Here is a 24,168-nt window from a genome sequence, read left to right as displayed (position 1 = left end):
TGAATATGAATCAGACTATTATTGATAATGAGAATATGAATATGAATCAGACGATCATTGATATTGAGAATATGAATCAGACTATTATTGATAATGAGAATATGGATATGAGTCAGACTATTATTGATAATGAGAATATGAGTATGAATCAGACTATTATTGATAATGAGAATATGAATATGAATCAGACTATTATTGATAATGAGAATATGGATATGAGTCAGACTATTATTGATAATGAGAATATGAGTATGAATCAGACTATTATTGATTATGAGAATATGAATATGAATCAAACTATTATTGATAATGAGAATATGGATATGAGTCAGACTATTATTGATAAGGAGATCATTAATCATGTGGTTTCTCCTGCAGGTGGTCCATCTGGACAAAGACCAGGAGATACACAAGTTGCCCCTCCAGCCTCCTTATTATGACATCGCGCCCTCCGAGTCCACCGCCTTTACCGACAAGTCGGTGAGTTGAACTTTTCCTCCTCTACCGCCTCTATCGGTCGCTCCTATTGGCCGCTTCTATGGTTGCTCCTGTTGGCCGCTCCTATTGGCAGCTCCTATTGGCAGCTCCTATTGGCCGCTTCTATGGTTGCTCCTATTGGCAGCTCCTATTGGCAGCTCCTATTGGCAGCTCCTAATGGCCGCTCCTATGGCAGCTCCTATTGGCAGCTCCTATGGCAGCTCCTATTGGCCGCTCCTATTGGCCGCTCCTATTGGCCGCTCCTATGGTTTCTCCTATTGGCCGCTCCTATTGGCCGCTTCTATGGTTGCTCCTATTGGTCGCTCCTATTGGTCGCTCCTATGGTTGCTCCTGTCGGCCGCTCCTATTGGCAGCTCCTATCGGCCGCTCCTATTGGCCGCTCCTATTGGCCGCTCCTATGGTTTCTCCTATTGGTCGCTTCAATTGGGCACAGTTATAGGCAGCTCCTATTGGCAGCTCCTATCGGCCGCTCCTATTGGCTGCACCTATTGGCCGCTCCTATGGCCGCTCCTATTGGCTGCACCTATTGGCCGCTCCTATGGTCGCTCCTATTGGCCGCTCCTATTGGCCGCTTCTATGGTCGCTTCTATGGTCGCTCCTATTGGCCGCTCCTATTGGTCGCTTCAATTGGGCACAGTTATAGGCAGCTCCTATTGGCAGCTCCTATCGGCCGCTCCTATTGGCTGCACCTATTGGCCGCTCCTATTGGCTGCACCTATTGGCCGCACCCATTGGTCGCTCCTATTGGCCGCTCCTATTGGCCGCTCCTATTGGCCGCTTCTATGGTTGCTCCTATTGGTCGCTCCTATTGGCCGCTCCTATGGTTGCTCCTATTGGTCGCTCCTATGGGCCGCTCCTATGGTTGCTCCTATTGGTCGCTCCTATTGGCCGCTCCTATGGTTGCTCCTATTGGCAGCTACTATTAGTCGCTCCTATTGGCCGCTCCTATGGTTGCTCCTATTTGTCGCTCCTATTGGTCGCTCTTATTGGTTGTTCCTATTGGCCACACTTATTGGCAGCTCCTATTGGCAGCTCCTATCGGCCGCTCCTATTGGCCGCTCCTACGGTTGCTCCTATTGGCCGCTCCTATGGCAGCTCCTATGGCAGCTCCTATGGCAGCTCCTATTGGCAGCTCCTACGGTTGCTCCTATTGGCCGCTCCTATGGCAGCTCCTATGGCAGCTCCTATGGCAGCTCCTATTGGCCGCTCCTACGGTTGCTCCTATTGGCCCCTCCTATGGCAGCTCCTATGGCAGCTCCTATTGGCCGCTCCTATGGCAGCTCCTATGGCAGCTCCTATGGCAGCTCCTATTGGCAGCTCCTATCGGCCGCTCCTATGGTTTCTCCTATTGGTCACTCCTATGGTTGCTCCTATTGGCTGCACCTATGGTTGCTCCTATTGGCCGCTTCTATGGCAGCTCCTATGGCAGCTCCTATTGGCAGCTCCTATTGGCCGCTCCTATTGGCCGCTCCTATGGTTGCTCCTATTGGCCGCTTCTATGGCAGCTCCTATGGCAGCTCCTATGGCAGCTCCTATGGCAGCTCCTATTGGCAGCTCCTATCGGCCGCTCCTATTGGCCGCTCCTACGGTTGCTCCTATTGGCCGCTCCTATGGCAGCTCCTATGGTAGCTCCTATGGCAGCTCCTATTGGCAGCTCCTATCAGCCGCTCCTATGGTTTCTCCTATTGGCCGCTCCTATTGGCCGCTCCTATTGGCCGCTCCTATGGTTGCTCCTATTGGCAGCTCCTATGGCAGCTCCTATGGCAGCTCCTATTGGCAGCTCCTATTGGCAGCTCCTATTGGCAGCTCCTATGGCAGCTCCTATGGCAGCTCCTATGGCAGCTCCTATGGCAGCTCCTATTGGCAGCTCCTATTGGCAGCTCCTATTGGCAGCTCCTATTGGCCGCTCCTATTGGCCGCTCCTATGGTTTCTCCTATTGGTCGCTTCAATTGGCCACACTTATAGGCAGCTCCTATTGGCAGCTCCTATTGGCCTCTCCTATCGGCCGCTCCTATTGGCAGCTCCTATTGGCAGCTCCTATCGGCCGCTCCTATTGGCCGCTCCTATGGTTGCTCCTATTGGCCGCTCCTATTGGCCGCTCCTATGGTTGCTCCTATTGGCCGCTCCTATGGTTTTTCCTATTGGTCGCTCTTATTGGCCGCTCCTATGGTTTCTCCTATTGGTCACTCCTATGGTTGCTCCTATTGGCTGCACCTATGGTTGCTCCTATTGGCCGCTCCTATGGCAGCTCCAATGGCAGCTCCTATGGCAGCTCCTATTGGCAGCTCCTATTGGCCGCTCCTACTGGCCGCTCCTATTGGCCGCTCCTATGGTTTCTCCTATTGGTCGCTTCAATTGGGCACACTTATAGGCAGCACCTATTGGCAGCTCCTTTCGGCCGCTCCTATTGGCTGCACCTATTGGCCGCACCCATTGGTCGCTCCTATTGGCCGCTCCTATTGGCTGCTTCTATGGTCGTTCCTATTGGCCGCTCCTATTGCCGCTTCTATGGTTGCTCCTATTGGTCGCTCCTATTGGCCGCTCCTATGGTTGCTCCTATTGGTCGCTCCTATTGGCCGCTCCTATGGTTGCTCCTATTGGTCGCTCCTATTGGTCGCTCCTATTGGTCGCTCCTATTGGCCACACTTATTGGCAGCTCCTATTGGCCGCTCCTGTGGTTGCTTCTATCGGCCGCTGAAAGGAAATGATTGACACTCTGCTCCCTGCCCAAACTTTAAATCTACTAGGTCATTTACTAGCTCTGCTCCTGTGGCACGTTGCATCTTCACCAGCGTTCATCACATGTTAGCTATGTTGCGTTGGCACTAAATTGTGGCCATAAGCAGAGAGAGAGGGGTACTAAAGGAGTCCTATTGTAACAAGATGGTACTTGTGGTACTAGTATGTACTATGGTACTATTGGTACTAAGATGGTACTATTGTAACAAGACGGTAGTTTTGGTACTTTTATGTACTATGGTACTAAGATGGTACTATTGGTACTAAGATGGTACTATTGTAACAAGATGGTACTTGTGGTACTACTATGTAGGATGGTACTAATATATTACTATTGGTACTAAGATGGTACTATTGTAACAAGAAGGTACTTGTGGTACTAATACAAACTATGGTACTAAGATGGTACTATTGGTACAAAGATAGCACTATTGTAACAAGATGGTAGTTTTGGTACTAAGATGGTGCTATTGTAACAAGATGGTACTTATGGTACTATTATGGTACCATGATACTAATATGGTACTATTGGTACTAATATGTTACTATTGTAACAAGTTGGCAGATTTGATATTAATATGTACTAATATGTACTAAAGCATGTACTAAAGTAAAGGACGGTGTGGCGTAGTGGGAGAGTGGCCGTGCGCAACCCGAGGGTCCCTGGTTCAATCCCCACCTAGTACCAACTTCGTCACGTCCGTTGTGTCCTGAGCAAGACACTTCACCCTTGCTCCTGATGGGTGCTGGTTGGCGCCTTGCATGGCAGCTCCCTCCATCAGTGTGTGAATGTGTGTGTGAATGGGTAAATGTGGAAGTAGTGTCAAAGCGCTTTGAGTACCTTGAAGGTAGAAAAGCGCTATACAAGTACAACCCATTTATCATTTACTAATATGGTTCTATTGGTACTAATATTATACTATTGTATCAAGATGGTAGTTTTAGTACAAATATGGTACTGATATGGTCCTTTTGACTTCCATTGCACCGGTCGCCCAGGGGGGTCCCCACATCTGCGGTCCCCTCCAAGGTTTTTCATTGTCATCCCATTGGGTTGAGTTTTTCCTTGCCCTGATGTGGGACCTGAGCCGCTGATCTCAGTGCACACACATCTCCAGTGTGAAATGCAGTCGCCACGGTCACCTCCACACCCGGCCGTGCCTCACTCGCCTCTCGCCCTCTCTTGTCTCCAGAACTCGGGTCAGAAGGACTGTGAGGTCCAGTACGCTGAGCTGGATACTGCAGCCTTGGCCTCGTCTCCCAGCCCGCGAAGCTGCGCTCAGTCTGGCCCTGGGGACCTTGTCGAGTATGCAACCATCCAGCCTAGCTCACACTAGCATGCCTTTTTAGGCCTTTCCCTCAGCCTGTGGCCTGCAGGTATACTCTTCCTCACCTTCTGACCCTGCTCTTACAGGTCAAACACACATTTGTCTCCATTTCTATATTTCACATGCAAAGCTCGCTTGTTCTTTTCTTCCTTTTTACCTCACTTTTTCAGCCTTGTAAGTGACTGAAAGTGACCATTTGTAAGAAAACATGCAACAAAAAGAGTGCTTTCATTCTTAAAGTGGTTCTCACCAGTACTGAATATATCAATCAAAGATGGAGCACAATCCTCCCAATAAAGCCTTCCTCTTCGTCTTGATCCTTAAAAGTGAGGGAAGGGCCCAAAGTGGTAAACATATGTTCTAAGAAATACTACTACTGCGGTATCACTTCAACGGACACACTACAATGTACTGCATTAGATCGCTGTTACGCGACAGATAATAATAACCCATAACCAGTAAAGTTATGAGACGGGTAATAACCTATAACAAGTCATGTTATGAGACCGATATCACACAACGTGTAAAGTTATGAGACAAATAGTAACACATAATGAGTAAAGTTATGGACAGATGATAACCCATAATGTGTAAAGTTAGGAGACAGATAATAAGACATAACGAGTAAAGTTATGAGAGAGATAACCCATAACGAGTAAAGTTATGAGACAGATGATAACCCATACGAGTAAAGTTATGGACAGATGATAACCCATAATGAATAAAGTTAGAAGACGGATAATAACCCATAACAAGTCAAGTTATGAAACGGATATTAACCCATAACAAGTAAAGTTATGAGACAAATGATAACTCATCGCGAGTAAAGTTATGAGACAGATAATAACCAATAACAAGTAAAGTTATAGGACGGTTAATAGCCCATAGCGAGTAAAATCACAAGACGGATAATAACCCATGACCAGTAAAGTTATGGACAGATGATAACCCATAATGTGTAAAAATATGGATGGATAATAACCCGTAATGTGTAAAGTTAGGAGACAGATAATAACTCATAACGAGTAAAGTTATGAGACAGATAATAAGACATAACGAGCAAAGTTATGAGAAAGATAGTAACACATAACGGGTAAAGTTATGAGACGGATAATAACCTATAACAAGTCATGTTATGAGACCGATAATAAGACATAACGAGTAAAGTTATGAGACAGATATTAACCCATAACAAACAAAGTTATGAGACAGATGATAACTAGTAATGAGTAAAGTTATGAAATGGATAATAAACCCATAATGAGTAAAGTTATTGGATGGATAACAACCCATCACAAGTAAAGTTATGAGACAGATGATAACCCAAAACAAATAAAGTGATGTAACAGATGATAACCCATAACGAGTAAAGTTATGTGACAGATAATAACCCATAACGAGTAAAGTTATGTGATGGATCAAATGCCATAACGAGTAAAGTTATGGACAGATGATAACCCATAATGAGTAAAGTTATGAGAGAAATAACCCATAATAAGTGAAGTTATGAGAGATATAACCTATAATGAGAAAAGTTATGACAGAGATAACTCATAATGAGTAAAGTTATGAGAGATATAACCCATAATGAGTAAAGTTATGAGACATGCAATAACCCATAACGAGTAAAATTATAAGACAGATAACAACCCGTAAAGAGTAAAGTTATAAGTGAGCTAATAACCCATAGCGAGTAAAGTTGTGTGACAAATAATATCCCCCAACGAGTATAGATATGTGACAGTTGTTAGTTTATAACGAGTAAAGTTATGGACAGATGATAACTCATAATGAATAAAGTGAGAAGACAGACACTGTCCCCATGATCCCAGTGGGACTTGGTCTAAGTCACTGTCCCCATGATTCCAGTGGGACTTGGTCTAAATCACTCTCCCCATGATTCCAGTGGGACCAGTAGAACTTGGTCTAAGTCACTCTCCCCATCATCCCAGTGGAATTTGGTCTACATCACTGTCCCCATGATCCCAGTGTGACTTGGTCTAAGTCACTGTCCCCATGATTCCAGTGTGACTTGGTCTAAGTCACTGTCCCCATGATTCCAGTGGGACTTGGTCTAAGTCACTGTCCCCATGATTCCAGTGGGACCAGTAGAACTTGGTCTAAGTCACTCTCCCCATCATCCCAGTGGAATTTGGTCTACATCACTGTCCCCATGATCCCAGTGGGACTTGGTCTAAGTCACTGTCCCCATGATTCCAGTGGGACTTGGTCTAAGTCACTCTCCCCATGATTCCAGCAGGACTTGGTCTAAGTCACTCTCCCCATGATTCCAGTGGGACCAGTAGAACTTGGTCTAAGTCACTCTCCCCATCATCCCAGTGGAATTTGGTCTACATCACTGTCCCCATGATCCCAGTGGGACTTGGTCTAAGTCACTGTCCCCATGATTCCAGTGTGACTTGGTCTAAGTCACTGTCCCCATGATTCCAGCAGGACTTGGTCTGAGTCACTGTTCCCATGATTCCAGTAGGACTTGGTCTAAGTCACTGTCCCCATGATTCCAGTGGTACTTGGTCTAAGTCACTGTCCCCATGATCCCAGTGGTACTTGGTTTAAGTCACTGTCCCCATGATCCCAGTGGGACTTGGTCTAAGTCACTGTCCCCATGATTCCAATGGGACTTGGTCTAAGTCACTGTCCCCATGATTCCAGTGGTACTTGGTCTAAGTCACTGTCCCCATGATTCCAGTGGGACCAGTAGAACTTGGTCTAAGTCACTCTCCCCATCATCCCAGTGGAATTTGGTCTAAGTCACTGTCCCCATGATCCCAGTGGGACTTGGTCTATGTCACTGTCCCCATGATTCCAGTGTGACTTGGTCTAAGTCACTGTCCCCATGATTCCAGCAGGACTTGGTCTGAGTCACTGTTCCCATGATTCCAGTAGGACTTGGTCTAAGTCACTGTCCCCATGATTCCAGTGTGACTTGGTCTAAGTCACTGTTCCCATGATTCCAGCAGGACTTGGTCTGAGTCACTGTTCCCATGATTCCAGTAGGACTTGGTCTAAGTCACTGTCCCCATGATTCCAGTGTGACTTGGTCTAAGTCACTGTCCCCATGATTCCAGCAGGACTTGGTCTGAGTCACTGTTCCCATGATTCCAGTAGGACTTGGTCTAAGTCACTGTCCCCATGATCCCAGTGGGACTTGGTCTAAGTCACTCTCCCCATGATTACAGTGGGACTTGGTCTAAGTCACTGTCCCCATGATTCCAGTGGGACTTGGTCTAAGTCACTGTCCCCATGATTCCAGTGGAACTTGGTCTAAGTCACTGTCCCCATGATTCCAGTGGAACTTGGTCTAAGTCACTGTCCCCATGATTCCAGTGGGACTTGGTCTAAGTCACTGTCCCCATGATTCCAGTGGGACTTGGTCTAAGTCACTGTCCCCATGATTCCAGTGGAACTTGGTCTAAGTCACTGTCCCCATGATTCCAGTGGAACTTGGTCTAAGTCACTGTCCCCATGATTCCAGTGGAACTTGGTCTAAGTCACTGTCCCCAATATTCCAGTGGGACTTGGTCTAAGTCACTGTCCCCAGGATTGGTGGCCATTTTCAGTGTGCGGATTGACTTCTTGTTGGTGTTGCTAACAGCCATCTATTTAATGCTCTGTCTTTTACAACTTGTTCATCAACGTAAGGAGAAAGGCTCTTGGACTTGGACCATTATTTTGCATCAGGTGACCTTTTTCAGCGTTTGCTGGCAGATTTTCTGTTGTTGATTACTTGGGCTTGTTTCCACCACAGACACAATGCTATTCCCACAAACGGCCCCACCAAGGCCAAATTCTGGTGCCAAACGCTGCTTGGATTGATAAAACATTTTCTGTCACGCCTGTGGATTATGTTGTGTTTTTGTTATGTTTGGCCATTTTATGTTTTGCTTGTTTGGACATTCAGTTCTTGAATTTTGCACTTCCTGGTTTGTTTTGTTGCCATAGTTACCCATTAGTTTCACCTGGTCTCCTAGTCCATGTCCCCAGCCTCTCACCTGTGTTTCATTAATCATCATAGCTGCTATTTAAGTCATTCTTTTCCTGTCTTGGTTCTGGCCTCTTCACCCTACCCATGCTGTTCCTACCTTCATGCCCTCGTTCACAGTTCCATGTCGTGTAAGTTTTTGTTTATAGTTCATAGTTAATTGCCTTTGTGCCTAGTCTTTTGTTTATGTCCTTAGTTTATGCCATAGAGCAAGTGTTTGTTTCCATAGCCACGTTTTGTACCTCCACTGTGAGCGCTTTATGTTTGTCTTTTGTTAGTTATAGTGTTAAAATAAAAGAGATACTCACATTCACGTCTCGCTCGTGCTAACTTCCCTCTGCGTCGAAGAAACAATCCTCGTCCAAGTCATTGTTTGACATTTTCAAGCTGAAAATGTTCTCAGACGAGTAGTAAAACTTCAATCTCCATCATTTTCACACAGCCCAAAAAAGTAAACTCCGCCTATTTTGTAATGAGCCGTCTAATTAATTTGAGCCGGACTCACGGATAATTAGTTGTTTGATGGCGGCCATGTTTTTTTTAAGAACCTTCATCAGGGTTGACACACCTGTTCGCGTCTGTCCTCTGAAGGTGTGCTGATTGGACAGATCAGCCCAAAATGACAGTGTGTCTTTTAAAAAACTTTGTGAGAAATTTCCAATCAACCTAACCTATGCTGTTCAATTTGTCTGAAAAAAATGGGAGCACAGGGGAAGGTGGAGGTGAGTGGAAGGTGTCACATGACGGCGACGTGTGGCCCGATACTTTCCATTTTCCTTTTCTTGCACTTCCTGCTTCACAAGAGCTGAGCCTGGAGGGGTGCGTTCAGGGTGCCTTGGAATTGGGATGCTCAAAGCTCCAAGCTGACATGAAAGCTTTCATTGTGTTGATTTATATTTGTCATCGTCATTTCACTATTTCATTCAACTATTCCCCCGCTCCCAGGACTCTGGGAATCCTCCGGAAGAACCGCTGAACCCCGCCGAGTACATGAGCCACCAGCGCGACATGGAGCACCTGCCTGAGTCTCCGCCCCCCCAAGCTCACCTGCCCGTCACCTTCCTGCCTCAGCACGCCTACGCCCAGCCCCCCTCCAACGAGCCCATGTACTCCAACACCGGCTTCTCCCCACCCGGCCCGCGACCACCCTTCCCCAAGGAGCAGTCTGTGTGACTCTCGGCTACGGGCGGCATTTACCGGAGTCTGCCCACCTGCAGCTAAACAGCCCCGCCCCTGATCTGTTCCCATCCGGTTTACAGGGTAAAACACATATGAGCCGCCTCCTTTTTGTGTCATGCACTGCCGCTAACACCCCACCCGATTGCTGTGTGTTTCTACTTCCTGTGTGCCCTGTTTGTTAACACCGTCACTGACCAATTCACTCAGCTGCCCGAGTCACCGAGTTTGCATGAAAAACATCGGAATATCTTTCAACTGTCTTTCTTTTTCAGAACTGAAAGCCTTTTAACTGGTAGTTGTGAATCTCTTTGCCGCTTGTTTAGCCAGAACTACATCAACTTGTCTTTGATGCCAGTATTTACAGTACTTTTCCCAGTACTTTTGACGATATACTTTTGAGTGCACACACCTTGTTGTATTCCAACATTTTTGTGACGATCCAAAATGGTCAAAGTTTACGACTTTCTGTGAGTTGGGTAAATCAGACAGCACGCTTCCTTCCTTCGGTCGTCACTCTACGTTCACTTTCTTTCCCCGAGTGTCCATCAGAACGTGGCTGTTTCCTTCTTGCAAGTCCGGTGTTTGCTGCCACGTGTTGTAGTGATAGTTGAAGAAATTGTAATCACCATCAAGAAAAAAAGACTCATGAAGATGAATACATGCTAGTTTGCTGTTTTCATGGACGTTTCAGCTTGTTAGAAGTTCATGTTGGCACAATTAGCTTCCGGTAAACGCACACACACACACACACAAACACACACACACACACACACATACACATGAGAAGAAAAGGGCTGCTAAAAAATGCTACTGCTAAAGTCCCAAAGGTACCAAAAATAGTAGCTAACATTTGTCTTGATCGGGAACAATCAGAAACTTGACGTTCTTTGAGTTGGAATGTTCAGGAGGCCACTTTAAAACAACACAATGCACTTCCAGCTTAAAAGGGAACTGCACTTTTTGGAGGGAATGTTGCCTATCCTTCACAATCTCTAAGAGATCTTTTTTTTATCTTTAAGGCAAGCTAATTGGTTAGTAAAAGTCCACATCCAATAGCGCCAATGAGAGGTCCTCCATTCCGTCCATAAAGTCCTCTCATAAGCATCTAAAAAAAAAAACCCACCAACAATACTCTGTTTCCATTGTGGATTGAATTTTGACCAAGTATTAGCGGTATTGTTGTTATAATCAGAGCTCGTTGAAGTTTATTCTAAATCACAAAGCTTTACCTGGATAGTAGAAGAATGAGGACGTATTCCTACAATTCGGTCAACCTTGGTGTCCAATTTAGACCCAGCAATGGCGGGAAAGACAGGAAAACATGCTTGGTTCCACTCTCATATTTCCTTTGTGAGGATAATGATTCATTGTTGATGTAAAGGGGAATATATAAATGTCCCAGTGAGAGCAAACATTGTACAGTAAGTGATTGTTTTATTATGTGTGTTGTCTCTCATCAAGTCTGCCGTGTTTAGTCGTGTTGTTGTTGAAGGGAAAGTGAACGTTGTGATGCGTCTGTGAAATGAATACTTAAAATGATGAAAATATGTAAATATTACATGTTATTATGAATGCTACTAGATACTACATATACCGTATTTCCTTGAATTGCCGCCGGGTATATAGTATGCGCCTGCCTTGAATTACTGCCGGGTCAAACTCGTTTCGCAAAATAATTAGCGCATGGTTAGCATTACCGCCGGGTCAAACTCGTGATGTCACGAGTGGCACTTCCTCTCTCATCATTTTCAAAATGCAGGAGGCTGATTTCAATCATTTGAAATCGCATAAAGGGAAGAAGACTAAGAGCTATTCAGTAGGATTTACGGTCCAAGCAATTGAATACCAGTATTCTAAACAGAACAGTAAGCAGCTATGTTTTATTAATATACCGTAGCTGCGTGTGTCAAATATGAGTCATTAAATGACTGCCGCCTCCTGGTGGTAGAGGGCGCTAGTGATCCTTCTTCTGACTACTTGGCTGCAGAAGAAGTGACAATGAGAGACGTGATATGTGCTGGGAACGGATTTGACCCGAGGGGTGCACGCCGGACCTTTTAGGATGTAACACCACTACTCCTATGCTTGCTATGTAAACAACCGGGCTGAAATAAAGCATGTTCCATTCCTAATTAGCCAGTGTATTATTTAAATAATAACACTTCATGGTGGCAGCGGTGGGATTAAGAGATCACCCACGGAATAGAACTGGAGGGGGAGTTGCCTGAGGATAATTCTGTCGTCGCCCGCATGTGAGGAGCCGAGCTAACTGATAGCGGCGTTCTGATAGCAGTTTTCTAAACTGGACTTTCAATCGAAGCAGGACGTAATAAATGAAGATCTCCATCGAGACAGAGAGACTTTTAAAACTGAAGAAAGATAAGGAAAACTTCTAAAAACAAGTCATCAATGCTTTTGATCAGAAGCAGCTGGCATGGACCATAATAATGTTTTTTTTTAATTAAATGTGCTTTTCATGATGGTATCCTTACATCACACTCAAATTTTTACTGCATGCCTTTGGTAAGTGCCGGAGTGCATGCTTGCCTTGTCCGCATGCCTTTGGTAAGCGCCGTAGTGAGAAAAGGTTTTAAATTAATTAGCGCCCCGGCGGCAATTCAAGGAAATACGGTATACTTACATCATGTATATATGACATGTTATTATGAATGTTACTGGATAGTACGTATATACTTACATCATGTATATATTACATGTTATTATGAATGTTACTAGATACTACATATATACTTACAGTGTGTATATAAATCCTTGGTGGAGGTTTTTGGATGTTTTTAGATCGACTCTGATTGGCTGCATTATCAGCTGACTATAAATGGCTTTTTATTACTGGTTAAGAAAGAAAAAAAAACTTCTGTGTTCTAGTCTTCTGTGGATGATAGACACCATTCCAGAAAAGATGCAGTTCACCTTTAAAGGTTTGAGCGTGTCCTTTTAAGTTGTTAGTTTAAAGGCCTACTGAAATGAGATGTTCTCATTCAAACGGGGGTAGCAGCTCCATTTTATGTGTCATACTTCATCATTTTGCCATATTGCCATATTTTTGCTGAAAGGAATTAGTAGAGAACATCCACGATAAAGTTTGCAACTTTTGGTCGCTAATAAAAAAGCCTTGCCTGTACAGAAAGTAGCAGACGATGTGCGCGTGACATCACGGGTTGTAGGGCTCCTCACATTGTTTACAATCATAGCCTCCAGCAGCAAGAACTGTTCGCCATTAATTTGAGCGAGGATGAAAGATTTGTGGACGAGGAAAGTTAGAGTGAAGAACTAAAAAAAAAAAAAAAGCGAGGGCTCCGGGCGGCGGCAGTGGGAGCGTTTCAGATGTAATTAGACACATTTACTAGGATAATTCTGGAAAATCCCTTACCTGCTTATTGTTTTAATAGTGTTTTAGTGAGATTTTCAAGTCATACCTGAAAGTCGGATGGCTGCGGTGAAAGCCAGTGTCTCTGAGAGAAGCCGAGGAGCCAAGATCACAGCTGCCTTTTTGACAGCTACAGGAGGAGGTCCCATAGTCCACCGAAGTCTCCGGTAAGAGGCGACTTAATATCACAATTTTCCCATCCAAAAACTTGCTGGTTGACGTAGAGAAACATGTTCGCTTGACCGCTCTGTGTTAAAGCTTCACAACAAACAAAGGAACACCGGCTGTGTTTCGGTGCTAAAGGCAGCTGCAATCCACCACTTTCCACCAACAGCATTCTTCTTTGACGTCTCCATTATTAATTGAACAAATTGCAAAAGATTCAGCAACACAGAGTCCAAAATATTGTGTAATTATGCGATGGAAAGAGACGACTTTTAGCCCTAAGTGGTGCTGGGCTAATATGTCGCCTCCAACCAATGACGTCACAAACACACGTCATCATTCTGCCACGTTTTCAACAAGAAACTCAACGGGAAATTTAAAATTGTAATTTAGTTAACTAAAAAGGCCGTATTGTCATGTGTTGCAATGTTAATATTTCATCATTGATATATAAACTATCAGACTGTGTGGTGGCTAGTAGTGGCTTTCAGTAGGACTTTAAACACACAGGTGGAGACAGACTTTATTTCCTACTTCGCCAGCGATTATTCACACACACACACACACACACACACACACACACACACACACACACACACACACACACACACACACACACACACACACACACACACGCACACACGCACACACGCACACACGCACGCACACACACACACACACACACACACAAGCTGTTAGTTTAAGTCAGTTAGTTATTAACCACACAGGTGGAGCGAGCGATTATCCCCCCCCCCCCCCCCCCCCCCACACACACACACACACATGCTGTTAGTTGAGTCACATTTAGTGTATTTCTTGCCCTGCCAGATGTTCATGCATGGGAAAACATTGTTTGTGTTTGTGCTTCTGTGAAACAATCCACTAATTGAAAGTTGACTTCCTTCCTCGTTTATTTAACTCCAGGCCAAGGAGGTCATTAACATAGCACTGAAACACAACTTTGTCTGGAGGTCATACAACCTCCATGCTTCTCATGAAATAGTCCACACACACACACACACGTGTCAGTCGCTAAGGTTTAAGAATGTGAGTCTTTAAGGTTTAGTTTTTAACGACCATGCTTCTCATGAAATAGTCCACACACACACACGTGTCAGTCGCTAAGGTTTAAGAATGCTTCAAATACTTTTGAAGTCATTTTGTCCAAGGTGTCAAATCTCTTGTCAACTTCATGTTGACTTCCTAAAATGGTCGCCAGGTTGACTTCCTAAAATGGTCGCCAGGTTGACTTCCTAAAATGGTCGCCAGGTTGACTTCCTAAAATGGTCGCCAGGTTGACTTCCTAAAATGGTCGCCAGGTTGACTTCCTAAAATGGTCGCCAGGTTGACTTCCTAAAATGGTCGCCAGGTTGACTTCCTAAAATGGTCGCCAGGTTGACTTCCTAAAATGGTCGCCAGGTTTTGTTCTGGCCTCCTTTGGCTTTCCGGAGCAGCTTGACTTGTATTACCTCAGTGTTTCATTTATTCTCCTCCTTTGAGTCGCTTCCTGCAGAATGATGGCGTCACGTGAATAACAAAGAATCACCTTTTGTGTGTTTTTTAATCCTCTGTGTAAATGTGTGATGTGTGGAAAAGAAGTTGAACATTAAAGCTCACAAGATGCTCATCTTTCTTCTCCAAATTTCTTCCTTCTTTACCCGTGGAGGTCGCAGTTCAGGCCAGCGTTTGTCTGGACAACTAGTCCTCTTACCACAGTTACCATGGCAACTTGATCAGCGTGTCACCACACCAGTCTCCTGCTTGAATTGGAATTTGTTTTGGCGGACCTAAAAGAGGACTCGTCCTGTGACTCGGCAAAGAAATGAAGGATACAACACGATCCAGGTGCAGAGGACAGATAACTGCTGGAAGACACGATCCAGGTGCAGAGGACAGATAACTGCTGGAAGACACGATCCAGGTGCAGAGGACAGATAACTGCTGGAAGACACGATCCAGGTGCAGAGGACAGATAACTGCTGGAAGACACGATCCAGGTGCAGAGGACAGATAACTGCTGGAAGACACGATCCAGGTGCAGAGGACAGATAACTGCTGGAAGACACGATCCAGGTGCAGAGGACAGATAACTGCTGGAAGACTTTAAGATGAGATAAGAAACAACAACAGGGACGCCGCAGACTGTCACGTATGTTGCAGAACACACCAAGCTAAATTCAACTAAACTAAGATCAGCTAAGCTAAATTCATCCTAATTAAGGTAAGCTAAATTCAGCTAAACTAAGGTAAGATTAGTTAAGTTCAGCTAAACTACAATCAGCTAAATTAATTAATCTTAATTAAGGTAAGCTAAGCTAATTTCAGCTAAACTAAGATCAGCTAAGATAAATTCATCTTAATTAAGGTAAACTAAGCTAAGTTCAGATTAACTAAGATCAGCTAAGCTAAATTCATCTTAATTAAGGTAAGCTAAATTCAGCTAAAATAAGGTAAGATAAGTTAAGTTCAGCTAAACTACAATCAGCTAAGTTAATTCAGCTTAATTAAGGTAAGTTAAGCTAAGTTCAGATAAACTAAGATCAGCTAAGATAAATTCATCTTAATTAAGGTAAACTAAGTTCAGCTAAACTAAGGTAAGATAAGCTAAGTTCAGCTAAGCTAAACTCATCTTAATTAAGGTAAACTAAGCTAAGTTCAGCTAAACTAAGATCAGCCAAGCTAAATTTAGCTTAATTAAGGCAAGCTAATCTAAGTTCAGCTAAACTTAGGTCAGATAAACTGATCTAAATTCAGCAATTTTTTTTTTTTTTTTTTTTTTAATGTAATGTCATGTCCAGCTTCTCAGGCAAATCATATAGTTGATGTAGATGTTTGTACAGTAAATGTATATGTACAGTATATGTATGTATGTTTGTACAGTAAATGTATATGTACAGTATATGTATGTATGTTTGTACAGTAAATGTATATGTACAGTATATGTATGTATGTTTGTACAGTAAATGTATATGTACAGTATATGTATGTATGTTTGTACAGTAAATGTATATGTACAGTATATGTATGTATGTTTGTACAGTAAATGTATATGTACAGTATATGTATGTATGTTTGTACAGTACATGTATATGTACAGTATATGTATGTATGTTTGTACAGTAAATGTATATGTGCAGTATATGTATGTATGTTTGTACAGTAAATGTATATGTACAGTATATGTATGTATGTTTGTACAGTAAATGTATATAATGATAAATAAATGATAAATGGGTTGTACTTGTATAGCGCTTTTCTACCTTCAAGGTACTCAAAGCACTTTGACACTACTTCCACATTCACACACACATTCACACACTGATGGAGGGAGCTGCCATGCAAGGCGCCAACCAGCACCCATCAGGAGCAAGGGTGAAGTATCTTGCTCAGGACACAACGGACGTGACGAGGTTGGTTCTAGGTAGGATTTGAACCAGGGAACCTCGGGTTGCGCACGGCCACTCTCCCACTGCGCCACAGTATATGTATGTATGTTTGTACAGTAAATGTATATGTACAGTATATGTATGTATGTTTGTACAGTAAATGTATATGTACAGTATATGTATGTATGTTTGTACAGTAAATGTATATGTACAGTATATGTATGTATGTTTGTACAGTAAATGTATATGTACAGTATATGTATGTATGTTTGTACAGTAAATGTATATGTACAGTATATGTATGTATGTTTGTACAGTAAATGTATATGTACAGTATATGTATGTATGTTTGTACAGTAAATGTATATGTACAGTATATGAGGTTAGGGTTAGGGGAAGTGGAGGGTAGGTGTTAAGATTGTATATATCCACGCTCTTACTCTGACTTTGTTATAGAGGTAGGATGTTGTAGCGCATGTTATCCCCTTGAGGGCGCTCTGGTACTGTGTAGTGTTTAACACAGAAGTAGTTGTGTGTTCAACAGAAGAAGAGAATAAAAAAGTCTCCTCGGTGAGAGGACGTTGATGTTCAAGACTCGTTGAAAGTGTCGTTCATGTGCACGCATAAAGAACTCTGTTAAGCTCAAACACCTTAACAGGTTATGGGCCCAGCAACCCCAGGAACGCCAGGAACTGCAGCAACCCCAGGAACCGCAGTAATTCCAGGAACCGCAGTGATTCCAACCAACTCAAGCAAACAAGGCAAGGTAGCGTTGAGTCGACGCACGGACACAGAAGCCAAGGAAGTTTGCAGGTGTGGACTTGAGCTAACAGAGGAGAACTACTTGACCAAGGATAAAGGTCATGCAAACGTGAAGTATTACACGGAGCATTAAAGGGACTTTAGCCAATGAAGTAGCGTGTACTCTCGAAGAAGAAGTAACCGCGGCAAAGTTTGAGCAAATTAGCATAGCACAGTGTTAAAGTGCGGAGCTTAAACAAAAATGGCGGCTCGTGTTACTGGAGCAGTATCCCCGCAACTGTACTTCGATGGATCCGAAAGCAAGTATGACCTTTGGGAAGCAAGGTTTTTGGGACACTTACATATTTTAAAGTTGAAAGACACTGTTCTAAATGAACCAGTTGGAGAAGAGCAAGCAGCAGCGGACAGAATAAAGAATCCAGACTGCTATGCAGAGCTCATAAGGTTGATCGATGATAAAAGCCTGTCTTTAATTAGACATGATGCTACATACGATGGAAGGAAAGCACTGAAAATGCTGAGGGAGCACTACTCAGGAAAAAGCAAGCCACGAATAATCAACCTGTACACGTCCTTGACAAAACTACGGAAAGCAGATAGAGAGTCGACTATGGACTACATCATCAGAGCAGAAAACCTGATTACAGCACTTCGTGATGCCGGTGAGACTCTCAATGATAGTCTGATCATAGCCATGATTCTTGGAGGACTTCCTGACGCTTACAAGCCATTAGCTGTACATGTAACACAAAACGAAGACAATGTGACATTTACAGATTTCAAAAGGAGATTACGTATTTACGAAGAGTCAGAGGAAATTAGTATTGCTGAGCCAACAGACAATGTGATGAAAATGTTCACAAAACAGGATAGAAATATCCAGAAGACGTACACCAGCAGCACTCAAAGTAGGAGTGGAGATGAAGATCTGACATGTTTCAAATGTGGATTAAAAGGACACAGAGCAAGAAATTGTATCCGAAAAGTGTGGTGCAACTTTTGTAAGAGCAACACACACCAAGAAACCATGAGCAAAAAGAAAGATAAACGAGACAATGTCAGAAAGGTTCCTGACGAACATTCCAGTGATTACCTCTTCAAAGCAGCACATCTGAAAAGATGTTGTGGGGATAGGAGGGCACAAATACGCACAATGTTTCGCAGATGACTATTCAGGTGCTGTATTAGTATATTTCCTTAAGTCAAAAAGTGATACAGTTACTGCAACAGAAAAGTTCTTAGCAGATGTAGCACCCTTTGGAGATGTAAAGTGTATACGTTCAGACAACGGCACCTTGTTTACAAACAGAGAGTTCCAAATGTTACTAACAAAGAACAAAATAAGACATGAGACGTCAGCGCCTTATTCGCCACACAGCAGAGAGAGGATGGCGAACACTGTTTGACATGGCTAGATGCTTACTGATAGAAAGCAAACTACCAAACTATTTGTGGAACTATGCCATTCAAGCAGCAGCTCATGTTAGAAACCGGTCTAACAATAGACGGACAAAGAAAACAGCATATGAGTTACTTTCAGGAAAAGTACCAAATGTGTCACAAATGCAAAAATTTGGGTCTACATGTTTTAGTTACAAACAAGAAAAAGGAAAACTAGACTCCAAAAGTGAGCAGGGCATTTTCATAGGATATGATAAAAACAGCCCAGCATTCCTTGTATATTATCCAGAAATGGAAAAAGTCCAAAAGATCAGATTGGTGAAATTCGCAACCAAAACAAGTGTAGAGAGAGAGACACAAACTTTAGAGCCATACGCAAGACATGACATTGGAAACAGAGACAATGCAGTCTGTGACAGTGACCAGAAGGATGAGGACAGAGTTCAACCTGAAAACAAAACTGAGGATTTAAATGAGCAGGAAGATGTGGAACAGTCAGCGGCAAATGCCGAAACAGAAATCAGAAAGAATCCATTCAGAGTAAAACAAAAGCCATCTTATTTACAAGATTATGAGACTGATGATTCATTGGACAGATTACAAACATGCGTTGATTTCTGTTATCGAGCCGTTTGTGACATTCCAGAAACTTATCAGGAAGCCGTGTTATCATCCGAGTCAATGCACTGGAAAAACGCCATGAATGAGGAGATGAAGTCACTAGTGGAAAATGACATATTCCAGTTGACTGACTTACCACCAGCTAAGCGAGCTTTAAAAGCTAAGTGGGTTTATGCACTCAAAACAGACATAGATGGATCTAATAAATTTAAGGCAAGATTTGTTGCTAAAGGATACGACCAGAGAGCAGGAACTGATTACGACGAGACGTTTTCACCGACAGCTGACATGTTAAGTGTAAGAATTGTCATGCAGGAGGCGGCACAGGAGGACTTAATCTTACATCAGATGGACGTGAAGACCGCGTATCTACACGCACCCATCGACTGCGAAATCTATTTAGAACAACCACAAGGTTACGAGAAAAACTCTAACACTGGTGAAAAACTGGTATGTAAACCAAACAAATCCTTGTATGGACTCAAACAGTCGGGCAGAAACTGGAATAGAGTGCTACACACTCATTTGTGTGAAAATGACTTTGTGCAAAATGATGCAGATCATTGTGTATATACAAGAGAAAAATATGGTCAAAAGGTCATTCTTATTATTTGGGTAGATGACCTTATTTTAGCTACCTCAAGTGAAAAATCAATGCAGGATGTCAAAAGAATGTTAACTCAGAGATTCAAAATGAAGGATTTGGGAACCCTAAAACATTTCTTAGGAATAGACTTTGAACAAACACATGGACTAGTCAAAATGTCACAAGACAGATATTTGAAAAAGGTCTTACAAAGGTTTGATATGGAAAATTGTAAACCAAGAGAAACTCCTTGTGAACCAAAACTTGATTATGCAGAAAATGTTGAAAAGTTGAAACAACCAAAACAGTACAGAGAAGCAGTGGGAAGTTTAATTTACTTCTCAACATGCACTCGACCTGACATAAGCTTTGTTGTGAGTAAACTATCTCAACACTTTAATGAACCTACTATGGAACATTGGAATACCGTGAAACATGTATTCAGATACCTAAAAGGTACATCAGAACAAGGACTTCACTTCAAGAAGAATGTAACTGAAAGACTCGGTCTGTGATGCAAGTTGGGCATCAAATGAAACAGACAGACGTAGCACATCAGGCTATTGTGCAACTTTGTGTGGAGGCACTTCATTACTGTGATGCAAGTTGGGCATCAAATGAAACAGACAGACGTAGCACATCAGGCTATTGTGCAACTTTGTGTGGAGGCACTTCATTCATTTCATGGAAGACAAGAAAACAACCAACAGTAGCTCCTTCTACTTGTGAAGCAGAATACATTTCTTTAGCTTCAGCTATACAGGAGTGTCTTTACATTGAACAGCTACTAAAAGGACTTGATAACTATCAATATGTTAAAACAAAAGTGTACGAAGACAATCAGGGTACGATTGCACTCACTAAAAATGCTGTCAACAGACAAAGATGCAAACACATTGATATGAAATATCACTTCATAAGAGACATTGTTGCTACTGGAATATTGTCCTACAGAACAAATGGTTGCTGATATTCTGACAAAACCAGCTACTAAACAGAAGTTGAAATGTTTTTCACAGAATATGTTTGGCATGTTGGGATGAAGACTAGAAGGAGAAATCCTAACAAAACAGGATGATGGAAAATGTTCTTAAAATATTGTTTAACACAGTGCGCTAATAGCGAGTGGGGGTGTTAAGATTGTATATATCCATGCTCTTACTCAGTGACTGTGTTATAGAGCTAGGATGTTGTAGCGCATGTTATCCCCTTGAGGGCGCTCTGGTACTGTGTAGTGTTTAACACAGAAGCAGTTGTGTGTTCAACAGAAGAAGAGAATAAAAAAGTCTCCTCGGTGAGAGGACGTTGATGTTCAAGACTCGTTGAAAGTGTCGTTCATGTGCACGCATAAAGAACTCTGTTAAGCTCAAACACCTTAACAGTAGGCACTGTCCGTCTACGACCTGTCCGGGTTTAGGGTTAGGGTTGAGGTTAGTGGAGGGTAGGCACTGTCCGTCTACGACCTGTCCAGGCAACGTCCACGCCAAACGCAGGTGAGGGTTTCTACATACAGCTACAAAAGTCAAACAAAAACAAAACAAAAATAATCAATGATATGTTTTGCGCACACGATTGCAATTGATTTAGGTCAAGTCTGAATGTCATTAAAACCGTTAACGCCATCTTTTGACACTTCTTCCACAAAGCGATTTAGAAAAAACATAATAATATGACCCCTCTCATGCACCTTTTAATCCGGTGCGCCTTTTGTATGAAAAAAAACTTGACTAGACCCTCTCCTCGGCTGTGTAATTTATAATCCGGTGGGCCCTATGGTCCAGAAAATACGGTACCGGAGAATAACTGCAATAAAGATCACAAAAATCCAGATTTGAAAAATGACATAGCTCCAAATACAAATGTTTTCTCCAATACCAGTAATAATAGTTCTTATTAGGGCTGCGGATCTTTGGGTGCCCCAGGATTCGATTCAATATCGATTCTTGAGGTCGCGATTCGATTATAAATAGATTTTTCCGATTCAACGCGATTCTCGATTCAAAAACGATATTTTTCCGATTGAAAAGGATTGTGTATTCAATCAATACATAGATTTCAGCAGGATCTACCCCAGTCTGATCACATGCTAGCAGAGTAGGAGATTTTTGTAAAAAGCTTTTATAATTGTAAAGGACAATGTTTTATCAACTGATTGCAATAATGTAAATTTGTTTGAACTATTGAAAGGAACCAAAAATATGACTTATTTTATCTTTGTGCAAACATTGGACACAGTGTGTTGTCCAGCTTATGAGATGCCATGCAAGTGTAAGCCACTGTGACACTATTGTTCTTTTTTATTATTTTTATAAATGTCTAATGATAATGTCAATGAGGGATTTTTAATCACTGCTTTGCTGAAATCATAATATTGATACTGTTAATCATTTTTGTTTCACTACTTTTGTTTTGTTCTGTGTGGTGTTTGTGTCTCCTCTCAATTGTTCTGTTTATTGCAGTTCTGAGTGTTGCTGGCTCAGCTTTGCTTTTGGAATTGGATTGCATTGTTATGGTATTGCTGTGTAGTGTTTTGTAGGATTGATAAAAAAAAATAAAAATAAGATAAAATAAATAAATCAAAAAGTGATTAAAAAAAGGGAATCGATTCTCAATTGCACAACATATTCGAATCGATTTTTTCCCACACCCCTAATACATACATGCATACATATATATATATATATATATATATATATATATATATATATATATATATATATATATATATATATATATATTTATATATATATAAATATATATATATACATACATATGTATATACAAAAAAAAAAAATATATATATATATATATATATGTATATATATATACATGTGTGTGTGTACGTATGTATAAATGGGGGGTGGGAGGACGTTGTTTACATGTTTGGTGTATAAATATTAAATACATGTTTAGTGTATAAATATTAAAAATATCCATCCATCCATCTTCTTCCGCTTATCCGAGGTCGGGTCGCGGGGGCAACAGCCTAAGCAGGGAAGCCCAGACTTCCCTCTCCCCAGCCACTTCGTCTAGCTCTTCCCGGGGAATCCCGAGGCGTTCCCAGGCCAGCCGGGAGACATAGTCTTCCCAACGTGTCCTGGGTCTTCCCCGTGGCCTCCTACCGGTTGGACGTGCCCTAAACACCTCCCTGGGGAGGCGTTCGGGTGGCATCCTGACCAGATGCCCGAACCACCTCATCTGGCTCCTCTCCATGTGGAGGAGCAGCGGCTTTACTTTGAGTTCCTCCTGGATGGCAGAGCTTCTCACCCTATCTCTAAGGGAGAGACCCAAACTCATTTGGGCCGCTTGTACCCGTGATCTTATCCTTTCGGTCATGACCCAAAGCTCATGACCATAGGTGAGGATGGGAACGTAGATCGACCGGTAAATTGAGAGCTTTGCCTTCCGGCTCAGCTCCTTCTTCACCACAACGGATCGATACAACGTCCGCATTACTGAAGACGCCGCACCGATCCGCCTGTCGATCTCACCATCCACTCTTCCCCCACCCGTGAACAAGACTACCAGGTACTTGAACTCCTCCACTTGGGGCAGGGTCTCCTCCCCAACCTGGAGATGGCACTCCACCCTTTTCCGGGCGAGAACCATGGACTCGGACTTGGAGGTGCTGATTCTCATTCCGGTCGCTTCACACTCGGCTGCGAACCGATCCAGTGAGAGCTGAAGATCCCGGCCAGATGAAGCCATCAGGACCACATCATCTGCAAAAAGCAGAGACCTAATCCTGCGGTCACCAAACCGGAACCCCTCAACGCCTTGACTGCACTTAGAAATTCTGTCCATAAAAGTTATGAACAGAATCTGTGACAAAGGACAGCCTTGGCGGAGTCCAACCCTCACTGGAAACGTGACCGACTTACTGCCGGCAATGTGGACCAAGCTCTGGCACTGATCATACAGGTATTTATGGTATTAATATTAAATACATGTTTAGTGTATAAATATTAAATACATGTTTAGTGTATAAATATTAAATACATGTTTAGTGTAGAAATATTAAATACTTGTTTAGTGTATACATATTAAATATATGTTTAGTGTATAAATATTAAATATATGTTTAGTGTACAAATATTAAATACATGTTTAG

The 24,168-nt window shown here is 42.7% G+C and overlaps 2 protein-coding genes across 3 annotated transcripts in view; both read left to right on the top strand.

Annotated features, from left to right (window-relative positions):
* Positions 1 to 13,903, top strand: part of LOC133537475 (WAS/WASL-interacting protein family member 3-like) — a 39,179-nt gene extending 25,276 nt beyond the window's left edge. Inside the window, exons 4-5 of the mRNA XM_061878523.1 lie at positions 379 to 480; positions 9,515 to 13,903. Of these exons, the coding sequence (XP_061734507.1) occupies positions 379 to 480; positions 9,515 to 9,742 (330 nt within the window). The 3' untranslated portion in view covers positions 9,743 to 13,903. The remainder of the gene's footprint in view (positions 1 to 378; positions 481 to 9,514) is intronic.
* The window catches only part of LOC133537476 (collagen alpha-2(IX) chain-like), a 149,235-nt gene that overhangs the window by 83,268 nt on the left and 41,799 nt on the right, over positions 1 to 24,168 (top strand). The gene's annotated exons all lie outside the window — the stretch shown is intronic.

The sequence above is a fragment of the Nerophis ophidion genome, linkage group LG18 (assembly GCF_033978795.1).
Source record: "Nerophis ophidion isolate RoL-2023_Sa linkage group LG18, RoL_Noph_v1.0, whole genome shotgun sequence".
Lineage (NCBI taxonomy): Eukaryota > Metazoa > Chordata > Actinopteri > Syngnathiformes > Syngnathidae > Nerophis > Nerophis ophidion.
This window is presented reverse-complemented; position numbering and strand designations above follow the sequence as displayed.